The sequence below is a fragment of the Triticum aestivum genome, chromosome 2B, assembly GCF_018294505.1.
Source record: "Triticum aestivum cultivar Chinese Spring chromosome 2B, IWGSC CS RefSeq v2.1, whole genome shotgun sequence".
Taxonomy (NCBI): domain Eukaryota; kingdom Viridiplantae; phylum Streptophyta; class Magnoliopsida; order Poales; family Poaceae; genus Triticum; species Triticum aestivum.
The window spans coordinates 240,193,110-240,208,098 of record NC_057798.1 but is presented as its reverse complement, the minus strand read 5'-3'; the positions used below and the strand labels follow the sequence as shown (position 1 = coordinate 240,208,098).

Sequence of the window (14,989 nt, the reverse complement as noted above, 5' to 3'; positions counted from 1 at the left end):
GTTAATTGTAATAGCTGTGACGATCTCCTATACTATTTTTTTTTTCTTCTCTTGGGCATCTGCGAGTCTGTGATCACTGTTCATGCGTGCGCTCCGTATAAAACTATAGTATTTGCATGGGGGTCGAGGTACGTACATACGTGGATCCATGGATGAGGTGTCAACAAACTGTCAACTCAACATACAAACTGGCGCCTCTGTTGCATCACTCCCAGCTGCTCCATATAAATATTTGTCACTGCCCAGGATGAGGCGCCCGTGGCTGTGGTTGCGTTTGGTTGTGACCTGGATCGCCTCCGCCTGTAGTTAGCAAGAGTAGATGGGCGGGAAACATTGTTATTTCATGTCATGGCCCATGCATATCGTACTTGCTCCCTGGATGCATATGGCCTGGAAACGGCAAGCAGGACATTTAATTTTCTAGGGGTGTATCTTTCTTATGCGACATTATTGTCATCTGGATGCGGCAAGTTGGTGGCATAAAAACAGCTAGCGCACTTGGTTCCGTATATGCCTTGGACCTTGGTCGATTCAGCATATGGGTCAGAGCATCAGAGGACAATTCATGATGGAGTGCAGTTTGTGGCTAGAAAGAGAAGGAGAGAAATTAATGTTCAGATGTCTGACTGAAAGGACGTGCTGAGGAGTATATAAATCGGAATTATTCAGAACATTTGGTACCTGTTTTCGGCTGTTCATACGCAGCTGTTCATATGTAGTAGTAGGATTACATTGGTTGGCCGTTCCGACGCTAGCTCATGCTCATGCAAGCACTGTTTTTTGGAGAAGAAAGAGCTCATGCTTAGTGTCCAATACGCACCGCTTGTTCTTCATTAAGCATTATAACAACAGTTTCCTTGATGTTTTTTCTGGTGTTAAGTGCGAGATGCAATTTCTGTTGCGTATCTCAATCTTTGTCGAAAAAAGTTGCGTATCTCAATACGCGAAACTTGCGCCGACAATGCTCGATCTCGGACGCCAGCGCAAATAGTAGTTCACCAGCACATACACTTGAGAGCATTTGGCACTTGATCTCTTGGGCAAGAACGGCATTGGCTCGTTCCATACACTTTCACGACATCTGAAGTCCAACCACTTGTACACTTGTCATTTCCCGTGGTCAATCAGGCGGGGTTTGCCGGAATGGCTGACTCTTGGCAAGCTAGCATGGGCGGTTCCTGCTACAAGCGACAGGCAGCATTTCAGATCAAGTTAACCCTCCCCTCTTGATGCCTTCGACAACTTAATTTCACCCTGATAGCTAACCTAGCTTGCTTACACAGACACAGCAGAGCCATTCTGAAGACGCGTAGGATAATCGCGACTTTCTGCACACAAAAACATCCGATCAGTAGCCTTTCTTATTACGCCCATCAATCAAAGTCAGCATAGGCTACAGCAAGAAGATATAAGCATCGGGTCATCTCGGTTTACTGAACCCGCGGCGGGCGGAGGTACGTGTCACGGGAGAAGCCAACGGGTCAGTGCCCAGACCGTCGTAGTGGCTGCAGCAGTAAACGTCGTCCGGGTGTACGTGATGTGGATTTGCTGGGCTAATCATGCTTATGCTGGGAAGGTTGCCAATTTTTGCATTACGAACGATCGCTGCAGGTCGTTATCCTGCAAGTAAGCTTTGGGGGGGTGTCTTTTTCTTGGGCTTGAAGAGAATTGGTGGCCAAACATGTTGCAAGGTGCAGCGATGTCAGATTGCTCCGAGATTTCGCTTCTCCCCGCTGCAAGCTTTGCTTGAGAGAGGCCTTCCGCTCAGGGGTGCGCGCCTGCGTGGACGTCGTACGACCATGCAACGCAACCTTCTCAGGGTTATCCAACAGGTTCAGAGACTCTCAAGGCCCAAGGATTGTAGAATTGTGAAAGCAACTTCGAGCATGGCATCGCATTTCACGTGTATAGCTTCTGGGTGAAGTTGCTTGAGAAGCTCATTCAGGTGCTCATTAGTCAAAGGGAACTGTGCTATTTGATTTTCATGTAAATATTCTCAACAAGGATGCGTCTCTCTGAGTGCGAGACCCGATACAGATTGTTGGTCTTGGTCCACACGGTAAAATGTTATAGACAAAACAAAATCGTGCTCCTGTTTGAAGCTGTGAAACATTGCATCTATTTGTAGTCTGCTGAGATCAGTTCGACGAGCTTGTCGTGCAGAGCACCGTTTGTCACAAGAACACCGCCTGAAGGGTAAAGAATTCTGCGCCCTGTTAGGTCAGCTGCAAGATCCAACGGTTTCCCACTCCAGTCACTGATCTGCCAGTTTCAACAAATTACAAAAAAATACAAAGGTTATAATACTAATGCCGGTGAATCGATAGAACAAATGTAAATTTGACTGAGTTCTGGCTTAACAGAAAGAGGTGTGTATATACCTGACCTCCAGCTTCCTGCACACAAATCATCCCAACAGCATGATCCCAAGCCTATGCAAACAGTGGGAGTAGACAAGATCAGCGTATGTATAAACATACTCCGCAAGTTGTTTAACTTGCCATGCAGAACCACTGAAATTTCAAGCAAGAGGACACCTTGATTTGAGTGTTCACCCGTGCTCGACTGAAAAAAACTGAGGCTCTCCCAGATGCTACCATTATATATTTGCACAAGCTACAAAACATCAGCAAGAGCATTATCACTCATCGATGATCAGTCTAAGATAGTCACTATCAACCTAACATACTTTTCTAGTATAGTGGTGGTAATAAATAGAAAATTCAACAAACCTGCCACAGCAAGCATATCGGAGAAGAATTTTATTCTCATCTCGAGTATCAGATTCGTCCGTCGTTGAGTCAAAGAGGAGGGATAATGGTATCATGTTCCAAGTTTGGCTATCCGGAATGCAGAAGCGTGCCATGTGCACAACTGAACATGCATCAACAAAACATCTCTTCCAAACATCCTGTGCTGTGGTGAACTGGCCAATCTCAGGAGACAAGTGCCTAGACCAAGTACCACAGCCTACATGAGACACCATAAGGATGCCATTGCTAGGACAGGGATCAAGATTTTCTTCTTTCTTGTTTGCCGTGGTACCATTGGTCCAGTTTGGACATCCCATCACTCCTACTGCTATCTTTCCGTTCACCACAAGAGCCAAACCGACCTTAAGACAAAACAAGAATAGCTTCATATCAGAATAAAAAGAATACGAAAATGTAGTGAGCATGATCTATTGCTCAGATAGCACTTAGAATTTTAGAAAGCATGGACCTGCAAAATTCAGACTGAGCAGCTACCACAGACGCGCGAACAGAAATGGTATTTACAAACCCTAATTTGCCAAACTAAGTATTCAGACATCCTAATTTCTCAAACTTGGTATTATCAAAGTTTGCAAATCCAAAAGGACAGTGCTTCATTAAAAAAACTGCAAGAAAACTTTACGCCAGTAAATAAAATGACGATGTTATAATGTTAAATGTGGTTTGTTTCAGCGAGGAACCATGTGGAAAATCATCAAGCTACAAACCTGAACGTGCTATGAATCTCATAATGTTGATTGTGGCTTTTGATACATGCATCTGGATCGCTTATGCTACAGGGAACACATGATGGAGGCCTTGAGACAAGCTACACATATAAATAGTCCAATATGCATCATCACGACATTTTCTAGTACAATACACATTTTAATGTGCGTTTGAGAAAATAGTATCCAACGCACATAATGTCCAGAAAATGTTCATAACAAAGGTCTATGCTGTTGCACTTCTGTAATAACGGTTGTACTCCAAGTTTCAGGATGCGGTCAGCAATACCCAGTGATAAGCCTTATAATGAACACAGAGCCACCCCACCAAGAGAGGATGGCCTTCAGGAACAATCTTGCCCCGCACTGACACATCACAGAAAACGGTGTTCCAACTATGCCTGTTATGCTCCTTTTTGCTATTTTTTTGCGGAATACAGTACTCAGCTGGCTAGGCTGTGACATCATGAATATTGTGGACTCTTATGGCTTCCCTGTCAGCTTTGTGACAAGAGAAAGGTACAATTTTCAAAAGAAAGGCGTCGAATGACCCCATTGGGTTAGTTATTCATAGCCGTTAGAATTTATGCAAGTAGAGGAGTAATAGAATCTTGCAGAATCAACCCTTAAGCCCAAGATAGAATGCATGCGAAGTTCGTGAAGACAATGAACAATGGGATGGAGCAATGATAGACTGCTAGCTACCTACTTAGCTCAGCCAGCCTAATGGTGTTTCTGCAAGCGCTTGTACAGATTAAATTGTTTTGGCACCTAGCTGTTTGTCTTTTAGCCCCCTGTACATAATCTTTCCCTCCCATAAAATAATTAGGAAGAGCTCCTGCCGTTCATTCAAGCAAAAAGAAACAAATAAACAGAGAGCTGTACCACATACAGAGCATCATCTCCTTTCAAGAAACCTTTAGTGCCATCAATTGGATCAAGTACCTTCAAAACCGCAGCACCATGATAACTCAGTGGAACGAACTTTTACAGATCCTGATATGCGATTAATGAAAACTTGGCAGTTTACCCAGTAAGTAGCAGGATTTGAATCAAAGGAGACAGCATCCTTGCCTCCTCTATCAATAGCTCTCAACACATCATCATGAGTTAAAGGTGAACAACTATTTTTCACTTTGCCTGCGACAGCACTTGAAATTGACTCAATGAGTACATTACCACTGTTATCATCAGGATTAGATGACTTCAGAAATGTTGAGTCCTCTTCTGCCACCAGAGGTATTGATGGAAACAGTTGCTGGAGCTCTTCCAGTAGCACCAGGGTAAATATGGCATCAGATAAAGGCACAAAGTGCATATGGTAAGCTGAACTAAGGAATTATGCTGTGAATTACCGAAGCTGATAAGGGCCTGAACTCCAAAATCTGCAGTTGTCACAGGACTTTGGTCATTCTTTTCAAGAATCTTCCTTCCACCTGAAAGAAGTGATCTCTTCACCTGTCAAGGCATAACAGATTAACCAGCAAAATGTAGCTCAGGTCATCAGCTAGATAATCGATGACATGCTAGGCATTTGAATTTATTACATCACCATTAAATGATGCACTGAGAACTCACAAAGTCAATGCTTTGGGTTTAGTGCAGTCTATTGCTGCTGAAACCTTTGGGGCTTCTGTTTTTTACGTATGCTCTTCTCAATAACCGCAACAAAACTGACTAAACCAAAATTGGTCTTTGCCTATTTGAACCTAAACGAAGACCTGATACACAAGAAATAGTTTTGGTTTCAGTGAATGCATGTACCTTCCGTTTCCTAACTATCCCATAGGCCATAGTTTATCCTTATTTTCAGGCATATATGTTGTATTTTGGAAAGAACTTAGACATACTAAACTGAGTGATGTCTATACTTCAGAAATACACGGTGCATAATATGAAGCATTTGATGGCCGTATGATCCGCAATGCCAACTATGTCTGGGGGAGCCGGAAATGGCCATGCACCTCTGCAAGAACTGCCCCTTCTTGACAGCGGTCTGGAGCCACGTTAAAGATTGGACGGGAGAGAATATGGATATGGCGGCGGACCCAACATGGCAGTCTCGCATTGGTGGGACGAGATGATCTCCAATGGTCTGAAGGAGGTGAAGCGACGCCAGAGTGGTATTCTCTTATACACGTAATGGAACATATGGAAGAAACACAACCGTCGCATCTTCAGCGGAACCCGCCTCACCCATTTTGAGGTTGCCGCTCTGGCTCTCCAACGCGACATGGCTTTTGGGCGCGCAGATGCCACTGAAGGTATTGGCTATAAAGTTCTCCTGCCATCCATACTACTTTAGTGATCTAAACGCTCTTATATTTCTTTACAGAGGGAGTAATAGTCAGTCTGTTCCTGTCTTATGGTTTCCGCCAAGTTCCCTTTAAAAACATGACTCATCTGTACAGAAACCTTCTTCTTCGTCTAAATGAAAAGGCAGTGCTCCTGCCGGTTCCTCGAAAAAAATGAAGTATATTATTGTTGTTCTACTTTGTATGGTTAAAATTGTCTAAATGAGATCGTGTACTTTTTATGATCACACTCACATGTCAGCCTGGACGGCACGAGCGGGCTTTCCGGCCCGCTAGGACCGGCCCGTACGGTCCAGGCCCGACAGGAAAACTAGCCGGTCCGAGCCCAGAAAAGGAGACCGAATTTTTTTCGGTCCGGTCCGGTCTTTATCCGGGCCGACCGAGCGGACCGCAGGCGGCAAGGCCCATCAAGTGTACAGAACTACAGATCTAGCCATCGAGAGGCCCACCCCGAGCCGAGCGACCCCCTCCCCTCGTTCCATTCCGCCCTGGCTCGATTCCTTCTGCGTTCTGCCCCCTCCAGCGCCTCCTCCTCTGTTCCTCTATCCCTAACCCTAACCCAGGCGACGGCGCCGTTGCCCGCGGCTCTCCCTTCACCGACGGCGCCATCTGGTCCGAGTCCGAGCTGGAGGAGCACGTGTACGTCGGGGAGGCAGCAAGGCCAGCACGCCGTCGGTCCGTCCTTCCCTGGTTCCTCACGGAGCGCCACGAAGAGGAAAAGGTAGCCTCCTGAGATCTCTGTTCTTAAGTTTTTCATACTCCCAAGCCCCAATCCCGATTGGTATCTTCCTCTAATCTACGTCACAGAGTACATGTTGTAGTTTAGTGAGCTGAACAATCTTGCTGGCAAGTCTTTGATTTGGTGAGGAGATAATGGTGAAGGAGAAGGGGGATTATGTGCTGTTTTATTTGTACATAATGGTCAGGAGATAGTTGTGTTTATTTGCACTAGTAGTAGATGATTTGGTCAGGAGATAATGGTGAAGGAGAAGGGGAATGAGAGGGGGATTTTGTACTGTTTTTTTGTAGATAATGGCAGGAGATAAATTATGTTTATTTGCACTAGTAGTAGATGATTTGGTCAGGAGATAATGGTGAAGGAGAAGGGGAATGAGAGGGGGATTATGTGCTGTTTTTTATAGATAATGGTCAGGAGATAATTATGTTTATTTGCACTAGTACTAGATGATTTTCTATGCTACAAAAAGAAGAAGATGAATTTTTTGCGCTTGATTAATGTACTGACTGCAGATATTATGTGCTGTTTTTTGTAGATAATGGTGAAGGAGAAGGGGAATGAGAAGGGAAAGGGTGCTGGTAAGGAGAATGCGAAGGCGAAGGCAAAGGAGAAAAGCGTGAATTACCTAATTAGGCAAGATTCGGCGCTGCCTAACTAGGGTAACTATTCTTCCTACATGTTTCACTTGTCCTACATGTTCAATGATGATAAGACCTTCTGTTTGTGGATGTGATATTTGTGCTTAACCTGATTTGTGCCATCTTTCCTGTCAATATCAGTTTGTGGATGTCCAAAAAACAAAGGAAATGCTGTCCAAATTTAGTTATTCTTGCTGTCCAAATTTAGTCCAGTGCTTGCTGTCCAAATTAGTTGTTTGTGGCTGTGATATTTCTGCTTTTTCAGTCCAAACTTATCTGAAAACTGTAGTGATCAATGTTTGTGCATGTGATTTTTGTGATATTGTTCCTCTCAAAATCAATTGTTTTGATGTCCAAAATTCAAATAAAATGCTGTCCAAATTTAGTTATGCCACACTAGTCATTGAACAGAAACAGAGCACTCACAGGAGCAGCTTACTATGACTGTATGACATAACTAATTTGGACAGCCTAAACTGTGGCAAAAAAGATCAACATGGCACTCCCAGGATAACCCACGGTCTAAATAGTGGCCAAAAAGCTGAATAGAGCAGCTACAGGGCAGCTACAGTCTAAACAATGACACTACAGGGCAGCTACAGTCTACAAACCACACAGCAGCCTAAACAGTGGCCAGCAGAGCACTCCCAGCCATCGGTCCCATACGGTCCATTCGGGCTGACCGAGCTTTTGCTGCTTCGGTCCGGTCCTATAAAACAGGCTCGCTGGCCACATCGGTCCGGTCCGGACCGGACCGGCCGCGGCCGGTCCAAAGGCTGGCTCGGTCAAAGCCCGGACCGGACCGGACCGCGTCCACCCTGACTCACATGGTGACCACAATAAACTACCGTGTTTTAGAATAGGTATAAATCATTTTGGTGATTTTACTAAAGCTACCTAGTACATGAAATGACTTGATTTTATCTGTGTCTAGCATACTGCATTACGCATTGGATCCTTAAAATGTTCTGTCTTGCAAAACTTTACCCCAGAAATAAACCTCTTCACACAATATGTCTAGTGCTTTATCATACATTTGCAAGGAACTGACTTTTCGGTGTTCCACGGAGCTTTTCACTCTTTTTTGCAAAATAAATTTCAACACCGCAGGAATTGACTTCAGAGAATAATATGCAAAATAGTTGATACTTTCTAATTTTTTCTCAACTTTGTTGCCATCGAACTTTACATCAAGAGAGCTACGAGTACTTTACAGTGTTAAATCACTGCAATGCCACCGAATGGCAACTACCCTGGCGCCCAATCTGAAACCAAGAGGAGGGGATGAGGTCAACTCACGTCTACGCAGAGGCGGCAGGCGCGCTCGACAGAGGCGGCGGCCGCGGCGAGCTCGCGGTGGTGGGGAGCGCGCTCTGGAGGGAAGGGGAGATCGCATCCATCCTCCGCGGCCGACGATATCAACGCTGCCGCCCTGTCCAATAACAAAACAGATCAGCCGAAGAGGCGGCTGCTGCTACAGAAATCACATCGGAGGATGGATGTAAGGCCTGGGAGCTTGCGAGGGAAACCTTATCGAGATACGAGAGGGAGGAGGCGTCGGCGGGGCGAATAGCCGCCGCCGGCCGACGAGGAGACGGTGCGGCGGAAGCGAGAGGTGGAGGAGCGGCATGTGTGATATGGGTGTGTGTGGCGGGAGCAGGACGGCTGATACTGTTGAAACATGTTTCTTTCTTCCTTCAGAAAATTATGTACCCATTTGTTGATCACATAACAAGAGTTTTTAGGGCCAACCAACCTGTATTGGATGGCTAAGAGGACATTATTATCCTTAGCTCACCAGAGCTCAAATTTTGTTGCTCATATTATTTTGGATTTATTTCAGTCAATACGCGTTCAGTGAAGGAGACGTTTCCGCCAACTACGAGACATCATGCCTCAGACAGATCAATCAACCAAACAAACAAGCCAAAATTATTTTGAAGTGATGAACGGGCAAGTATGTGAGCTTCTTTGTTCGAAAATATTTTTTCGAGAATCTTTTGATCCATGCATTCTTAATTATGACAATTGACAGTACAAAGGACACCTGAACTAATAAAAATACCATATCCGTGGACCACCAAGCAACGACTACAAGCACTCGAGCGAGCCGAAGGCGCGCCACCGTCATCGCCTCTCCCTCCCCGAAGTCGGGCAAATCTAGTTGTAGTAGACAGTCGGAAAGTCGCGTGCTAAGGCCCCATAGAACCAGCGCATCAGAGAAGCAACCATCGTCGACGCAGAAAGTCGTAGGAAGGATCAAACCTATAGACACACAAACGAAGATGAACGAAGACCAGATCCAATCAGATTCACTGAAGACCAACACCGACCGAATCCCACGAGATCCGACGGAGACACACCTCCACACGCCCTCGAATGAAGTTAGACGCACCATCAGGACGGGGATAGAACGTGGGAGACATTATTCCTGCTGAGGGACGTCGTCGCCGTCACACAACCCCAACCAAGATGCTGAACCAAACAAGAACAAGAACGGGGTCCCTCCCGTCGGCAGGGGTCGAGGTCATCTACACCTCCATGGCCCAAAGGCCATCGAAGATGAGGCGGAAAGCAATACCATCAAAATCTGATCCTATAGCCATGATCTCATTAGCAATTTGAAAGTATTGGCTTGTCATGATCCTCTGCCAACGAGAGAGCCTCTCGCAATGCAAGTGCTTTGACAATTTCAGTGTCTGATACCCCCCCCCCCCAAAAAAAAACCCCGCCGAGGATGCCCTGGGTAATCACTACTACCGCGAGCAACAACTGCCATTGTAAACACAAAATCAACATATATAGACTTTATTGTGTTTCCTTATTATGCCATTCAACAACCCACACTTGGATGAACAACATTAGTTTTAAAAGTTATCATGTACACATTCTTAAGAAAATTAAGCAAATTGCATGAACCAAGAATAAAGCATCATGCACACATTCAACCAACATGTACAAATCACACATGTCATGTTCTCATGTGTACACCGTCCCCTCCTCCAATGTGTCAGGCTCTCCATGCCACCCTAGAAAGCATGACCTCCACTCGCGCTATCTCCCAAAGATTGCCATGTACTAATTTGACTAAGGTGTTGATGGAAATAAATCGGAAAGTATCCGTCGTGTGATAGATCACATCCAATTTCACTAGGAAATGGAAATTTCCTAATATAAATGCTAAATAGTTCACAATGTGGAACAAAATGGTTCAAAACAAATACTTGTATCACTCTATATTCATCGAGCATGTGAAGATAAGAATTGAAGTTTATTTTAACTCAAGTAAGTTTAGCCAATCATGCTGTTTGTACCTCTAAAGATAGTTTCACTGAAACTAATGAACATTTATTTTTAATAACAAATGGTCTAAAACAACATGAAATACCAACAAAAATGGCTTAAAGATTTGGACATTCAATTGAAGTCATTGTTTATTCAAGAAGAATCAAAACATTGTCGCTACAAAGTACTAATAAAATATTTAGAAAACACAAGAAAATTGGAGACCACCACACTGACTAAATACACTTAAATCTTCTGAAGGAATCAACTGCAAGTTAGCAAACGGATAAATGAGAAAAAAGAAACAACTTTGATCCTCTCTGACTAGCATTTGGAAAGATCGGATGGCGGGGGGAGTAGCTTCGGCAGGCTCCCATCTAGCACCAGCCATGCCATTCTCAGTCCCCAGGTCGTGTGCACCTCCAAATGACAATGCATGAACCATACACCTGTGGATACATGCATATCGGACATATGAGTAGGGGCTAAACCACAAGTTTCATGAATAGATAGTACTAGGAAAAGTGCCCGTGCGTTGCAACGGGAGAAAAAAAAATTCACGCCTCATACATACACTTAACGACATCAGCAAATCCTTGAGATCTTTCATGATGCCACGCAACAAGCAACATGATAACTTTTCTAAAAATCAAGCAACATGATAAATGGTGTTGTGCAAAAACATAAAGGTGTGATGATTTTTGAAGTGAACTGAAGGTGTTTAGAATTCATTATACAACGCAAATATCTACCTAGTTGCCTATATATGTTTACGCATTTGTTGTTGTTTCTCGGTGACGCAAAAAAATATTGCATTAGAATGAAATAGCAAAGTACATTTTAGTATTTAATGATAACATGTGCATAAGTGTTTTCATATACTCCCTTCGTCCAAAATAACTTGTCCCAAGTTTGTCCCTCAAATGGATGTATCTAACACCAAATTAGTGCTAGGTATATCTCTTTGAAGGACAAGTTTTTTCGGACGGAGTGAATATACCCAGCGCATATATATGCGACGCGACGCGAATGTGTGTGTGTGTGTGTGCGCGCGCAATCATAATTCAATTCAAGACTTAATTTGGTTGCAAACATATAGGATAGCTCCACAAAAACAATCAATCTATAAGGACATATGTAATAGGCATTTCTAAAATATCTCATCATACAAAGAAGGTATTATTTAAGTTTGCACCCTGAACGTAATTTCAAAAATTAATGATAATAGCATATTTGAAATCTACATATTTTTCTGATGAATTTTCATATATGGCATGTCAGATTTAAAGTTAGGGTTTCAAAAATATGAAAATTTCAAAAAGTAATTGATTTTTTAAAGGAAAAGGGTGGTTGTGGGAATCAAACCCACGACCTCTAGCGCGGTAGGTCACGGAACCAACCAGTGCGCTGCTCGCCTGGTCGTTGTATATGAGGGGATCTCCCCTTATTGAGCTATGAGGGAGCGTGGAAAAAAAAAACGTTCTTCTCACTTACCGATGGCATTGGTGGGTAATTATTTGCAACTTTAGGGGCAGTTTTAATGACGGACGGGCAGAAGCGATAGCCGCTTTATTAGTAATAAGGTAAAGATAAGGTAAAGATAAAGATAAAGATAAAGATATGCAACTCTGCTTACCTGGGTTGTCGGCGAGAAAACGGATGGCCACCCATCCACCAGCCGGCACGCCGACGGTGTTCCGCTCGACGGGGTCGACGAGGTTAAATCTCGTCGGGTCATTCACAGGGTCGTAGTTGCCAAACCCTTGCCCCACGACAAAGAAGTTGAAGCCATGCAGGTGGAGAGGGTGGCTCTCGATGCCAAGGATGCTCGTGTCCTGCATCACCAGCTCCACCGTCGCGTTGAATGGCAACACGAGCAGCTTGGTCCCGGTGGCCACGTTCGTGTTGTTTGGTGATACCCCAGTGTAGTTGAATTGCGAGAGGGGCATGACCGGAAAGTTTGACCCGTAGACACCTCGAGACTTGCCTGTGAAGTGCGACTGAAGGAGCGCTGTGGAAGGAAGCACCAAGGAGATGTTGTTGATGGCTGCCGCAAACTGTGTGGTGTTGGTAGGCCCCTCGCATGTCGCATTCACGGGGCAAGGGCGTGTGCCCAACCCGATCGTGAAGAAGAACTGCTTGTCCACCGACTGCGGCACGGCCGCCGGGTACTGCGGTGTGGCGAGGCTCCGGAGCTTGGAGGTGAAGTTGGTGACCAGGCCGGTGTCGTTGAACCTCGGCAGAGTCGGCCTGAAGAGTGGCAGGTCCTTGTCGAAGCTTGACTCGAAGGCGGAGCGAGGGTTGTGGTACTCGAGGATGCCGGCGACGGTGGTGCTGTCGAACGTGCCAGGCCTGATGACGGAGTATGGCGCGGCGGACATGTAGAAGTTAGCCTTGGGATAGAACGGCTTGGCTGTGAGGAGCACGTTGGCGGTCTGGCCCGGGGAGATTATCATTGTCTTTACGGTGAACGGCTTGACATAAACTGCGTCGACCTCGACGATTGTGAGTGTGTGGTTGGCGACGGAGAAGAAGAGCTCGTCGTTGAGAGCAGCGTTGATGAGGCGCAGCAGGTATGTTTTTCCTGGTTCCACTTTCAGCTTGAACGTGTCTGCAAAGTGTCATGGGTGCACGGTAAGCATACTGGTTATCAGGTTTATAAATCTTTGACGATTAAGATGCATGGAAGCACATAGTGAGCGCATACCTTTGGCGGAGCAGTTGTATAGCGGCCCAGGGAGCCCATTGATGGTGAAAGCGTCTGAGATGTTTGGGGCGCCGCCCGTCCGGAGCGCCTGGCTGACCAGTGCCTCCGTGTCCGCCCTCCACCACTCGCCGAAGAGAACTGGAACTTCCTTGTGTGGCGCAACGAACGGGTAAGGCACGCCGAGCTCGGGGAGGATGACAATGGAGCCGTATACGGTGGCGCGTAGCCAGGAGATGTGCGCGTGCCACCACAGCGTGCCGCGCTGCCCGGTGACGGTGAAGTTGTAGACGTAGCTCTGGCCCGTCTGAATCGGGCACTGCGTGACGTACGCCGGCCCGTCGGCCCAGCCGCTCCGCAGCTGCCGAATGCCGTGCCAGTGCAGCGTCATGTTGTGCGCCACGTGGTTGGTGACGCGGACGAGCACGCGGTCGCCCTCCCGCGCCACCAGCGTGGGGCCGGGGTACTCCCTGTTCACCGTCACGATGCTCTTGCTGGCGCACAGCCTCGTCACGTTCGCCATTTGCACCTGCAGAGATCGGAAGACGAGCACCATCCATGTGAGAAAATGCATGTAGAGCAGTAGAAGATTGTGAATGTGCAAAGATTATACTTACATTGAAATCGTAGTGCCTAGTGATGCTTTGTGCCTGGACGATGAGCAGCATGAGAGTCGCCATGAGGACAGAGCAAGGAGCCGGAAGACGGGAGGAAATCGCCATGGCTAGCTTGTCGATCTTGATGAGCTCTTGAGGAGCAGATGTATGGCCAGGCGAGGATGGAATGCTTTTGTTCGAACAAGTACTTGAGTTTATATATACACTAGGAAAATTGCCCGTGCGTTGCGACGGGAGATGGGCTTACCATGTATAAAGTTGTACAAAGATGAATCTAAGGATGTCCTAATAGATAAGTACTCTGAAATTATATTTTTGTATAAAAAAAGAGGCCGGTCGATCAGCAATAGAAACAAATACAAACTCATGAAAGGAAAATAACAACAAAAGTTATTAGTAACAAATGCTTCAAAACCAGTAAATATGAAGCAAAGAAATAGAGGATAACTGGAAACTCAAAAAAGAATCAAACAAAAATCATTTAGGTGCTTACAGTCTCACCCAATGACCTTGTTTTGTTTGAGGCAAAAGTTGTGGTGCTTTCCACAATAAAATTAGATATGTCCACATTGCTAAGTCTAGACAACACGAAATAGAAATTCATTGAAACAATATTAGGAACTTATTCATCCGCAGGAAATTAACATAAATTTCGTAGCAACTCTACAAAGAGTAGCCCACTGATTTACATGGTATGACAGCCCCAACTACACCTCTCCTACAATGCTGGCAGTTGCTTCACTTCATGAATGTCACTATGGCTACATTCTCTCCTTGAATGTAATCTTGAACCTCTCCTGAAGAACATCAAATAGAACATGTCCTCAAGAACCTCAAAGGTGAGAGTTATACCATGTACATCTGAAATTTATCTTTTGCCATGAACCCCTTCTAAGTACTAAAAAATGATGGTCTATACATCAGTGTCCCAGTCTAAAGATATAATGTAGTATAGTTCTGCATATAATAGAATAAAGCAAACATCTATTTTTTTGTCAGTGTAGTCAACTTTCCTTTGCAACTGCTTTTGCTACCAGATTGACTGCGGACATGCTGAAGAGCTTAGCAGTCACTCTGCTTGTTGCCAGAAAACGGGAATAACACTGTCTGATATATTTTCTTGATATATGCATACTGAATCTCCATGCAGAGTGAACATGTATGTGGCTGCTAGTCTGCTACTTCATGGGTCAAGAACACTTGGATATGC

At 45.2% G+C, this 14,989-nt stretch overlaps 2 protein-coding genes and 1 long non-coding RNA gene across 5 annotated transcripts; 1 reads left to right on the top strand and 2 right to left on the bottom strand.

Annotated features, from left to right (window-relative positions):
- Positions 1-1,952: 1,952 nt before the first annotated feature.
- Positions 1,953-9,044, bottom strand: LOC123044555 (putative PAP-specific phosphatase, mitochondrial). Of its 2 annotated transcripts, none has more exons than XM_044467326.1 (9): positions 8,703-9,044; positions 8,473-8,605; positions 4,837-4,939; positions 4,512-4,747; positions 4,367-4,426; positions 2,733-3,115; positions 2,538-2,616; positions 2,382-2,432; positions 1,953-2,262 (listed from the first exon to the last, which is right to left on the bottom strand). In XM_044467326.1, exons 1-9 carry the CDS (start codon positions 8,801-8,803, stop codon positions 2,119-2,121), a joined length of 1,290 nt encoding a protein of 429 aa, XP_044323261.1. In that variant the 5' UTR covers positions 8,804-9,044; the 3' UTR covers positions 1,953-2,118. The 2 variants fall into 2 exon arrangements, with proteins under 2 accessions (XP_044323261.1, XP_044323263.1); XM_044467328.1 differs by having other exon boundaries at positions 4,837-4,917.
- On the top strand, positions 6,238-8,514 carry LOC123044556 (uncharacterized). Of its 2 annotated transcripts, none has more exons than XR_006420169.1 (3): positions 6,238-6,517; positions 7,071-7,194; positions 8,390-8,514. It is a non-coding gene; the product is annotated as an uncharacterized lncRNA (long non-coding RNA). The 2 variants fall into 2 exon arrangements; XR_006420168.1 differs by having other exon boundaries at positions 8,369-8,507.
- Positions 9,045-10,782: 1,738 nt separating the features above from the next.
- Positions 10,783-13,884, bottom strand: LOC123041132 (laccase-4-like). The gene is made up of 4 exons (XM_044463831.1): positions 13,780-13,884; positions 13,166-13,691; positions 12,095-13,069; positions 10,783-10,907 (listed from the first exon to the last, which is right to left on the bottom strand). The coding sequence occupies exons 1-4, from the start codon at positions 13,882-13,884 to the stop codon at positions 10,783-10,785; spliced, it is 1,731 nt and encodes a 576-aa protein (XP_044319766.1).
- Between the last annotated feature and the right edge of the window lie 1,105 nt (positions 13,885-14,989).

Excerpts from the sequence above, each read along its gene's own strand:
- LOC123044555 (XM_044467326.1), bottom strand. The coding sequence starts at position 8,803 with ATGCCGCTCCTCCACCTCTCGCTTCCGCCGCACCGTCTCCTCGTCGGC. Across the intron at positions 4,940-8,472 it reads CCTGCCGCCTCTGCGTAGAC|GTGAAGAGATCACTTCTTTC; the intron begins GTGAGTTGACCT and ends ATGCCTTGACAG. Across the intron at positions 2,433-2,537 it reads GGGTGAACACTCAAATCAAG|GCTTGGGATCATGCTGTTGG; the intron begins GTGTCCTCTTGC and ends CTGTTTGCATAG.
- LOC123041132 (XM_044463831.1), bottom strand. The coding sequence starts at position 13,884 with ATGGCGATTTCCTCCCGTCTTCCGGCTCCTTGCTCTGTCCTCATGGCG. Across the intron at positions 13,070-13,165 it reads ATACAACTGCTCCGCCAAAG|ACACGTTCAAGCTGAAAGTG; the intron begins GTATGCGCTCAC and ends GACACTTTGCAG. Across the intron at positions 10,908-12,094 it reads TTTTCTCGCCGACAACCCAG|GTGTATGGTTCATGCATTGT; the intron begins GTAAGCAGAGTT and ends ATGTATCCACAG.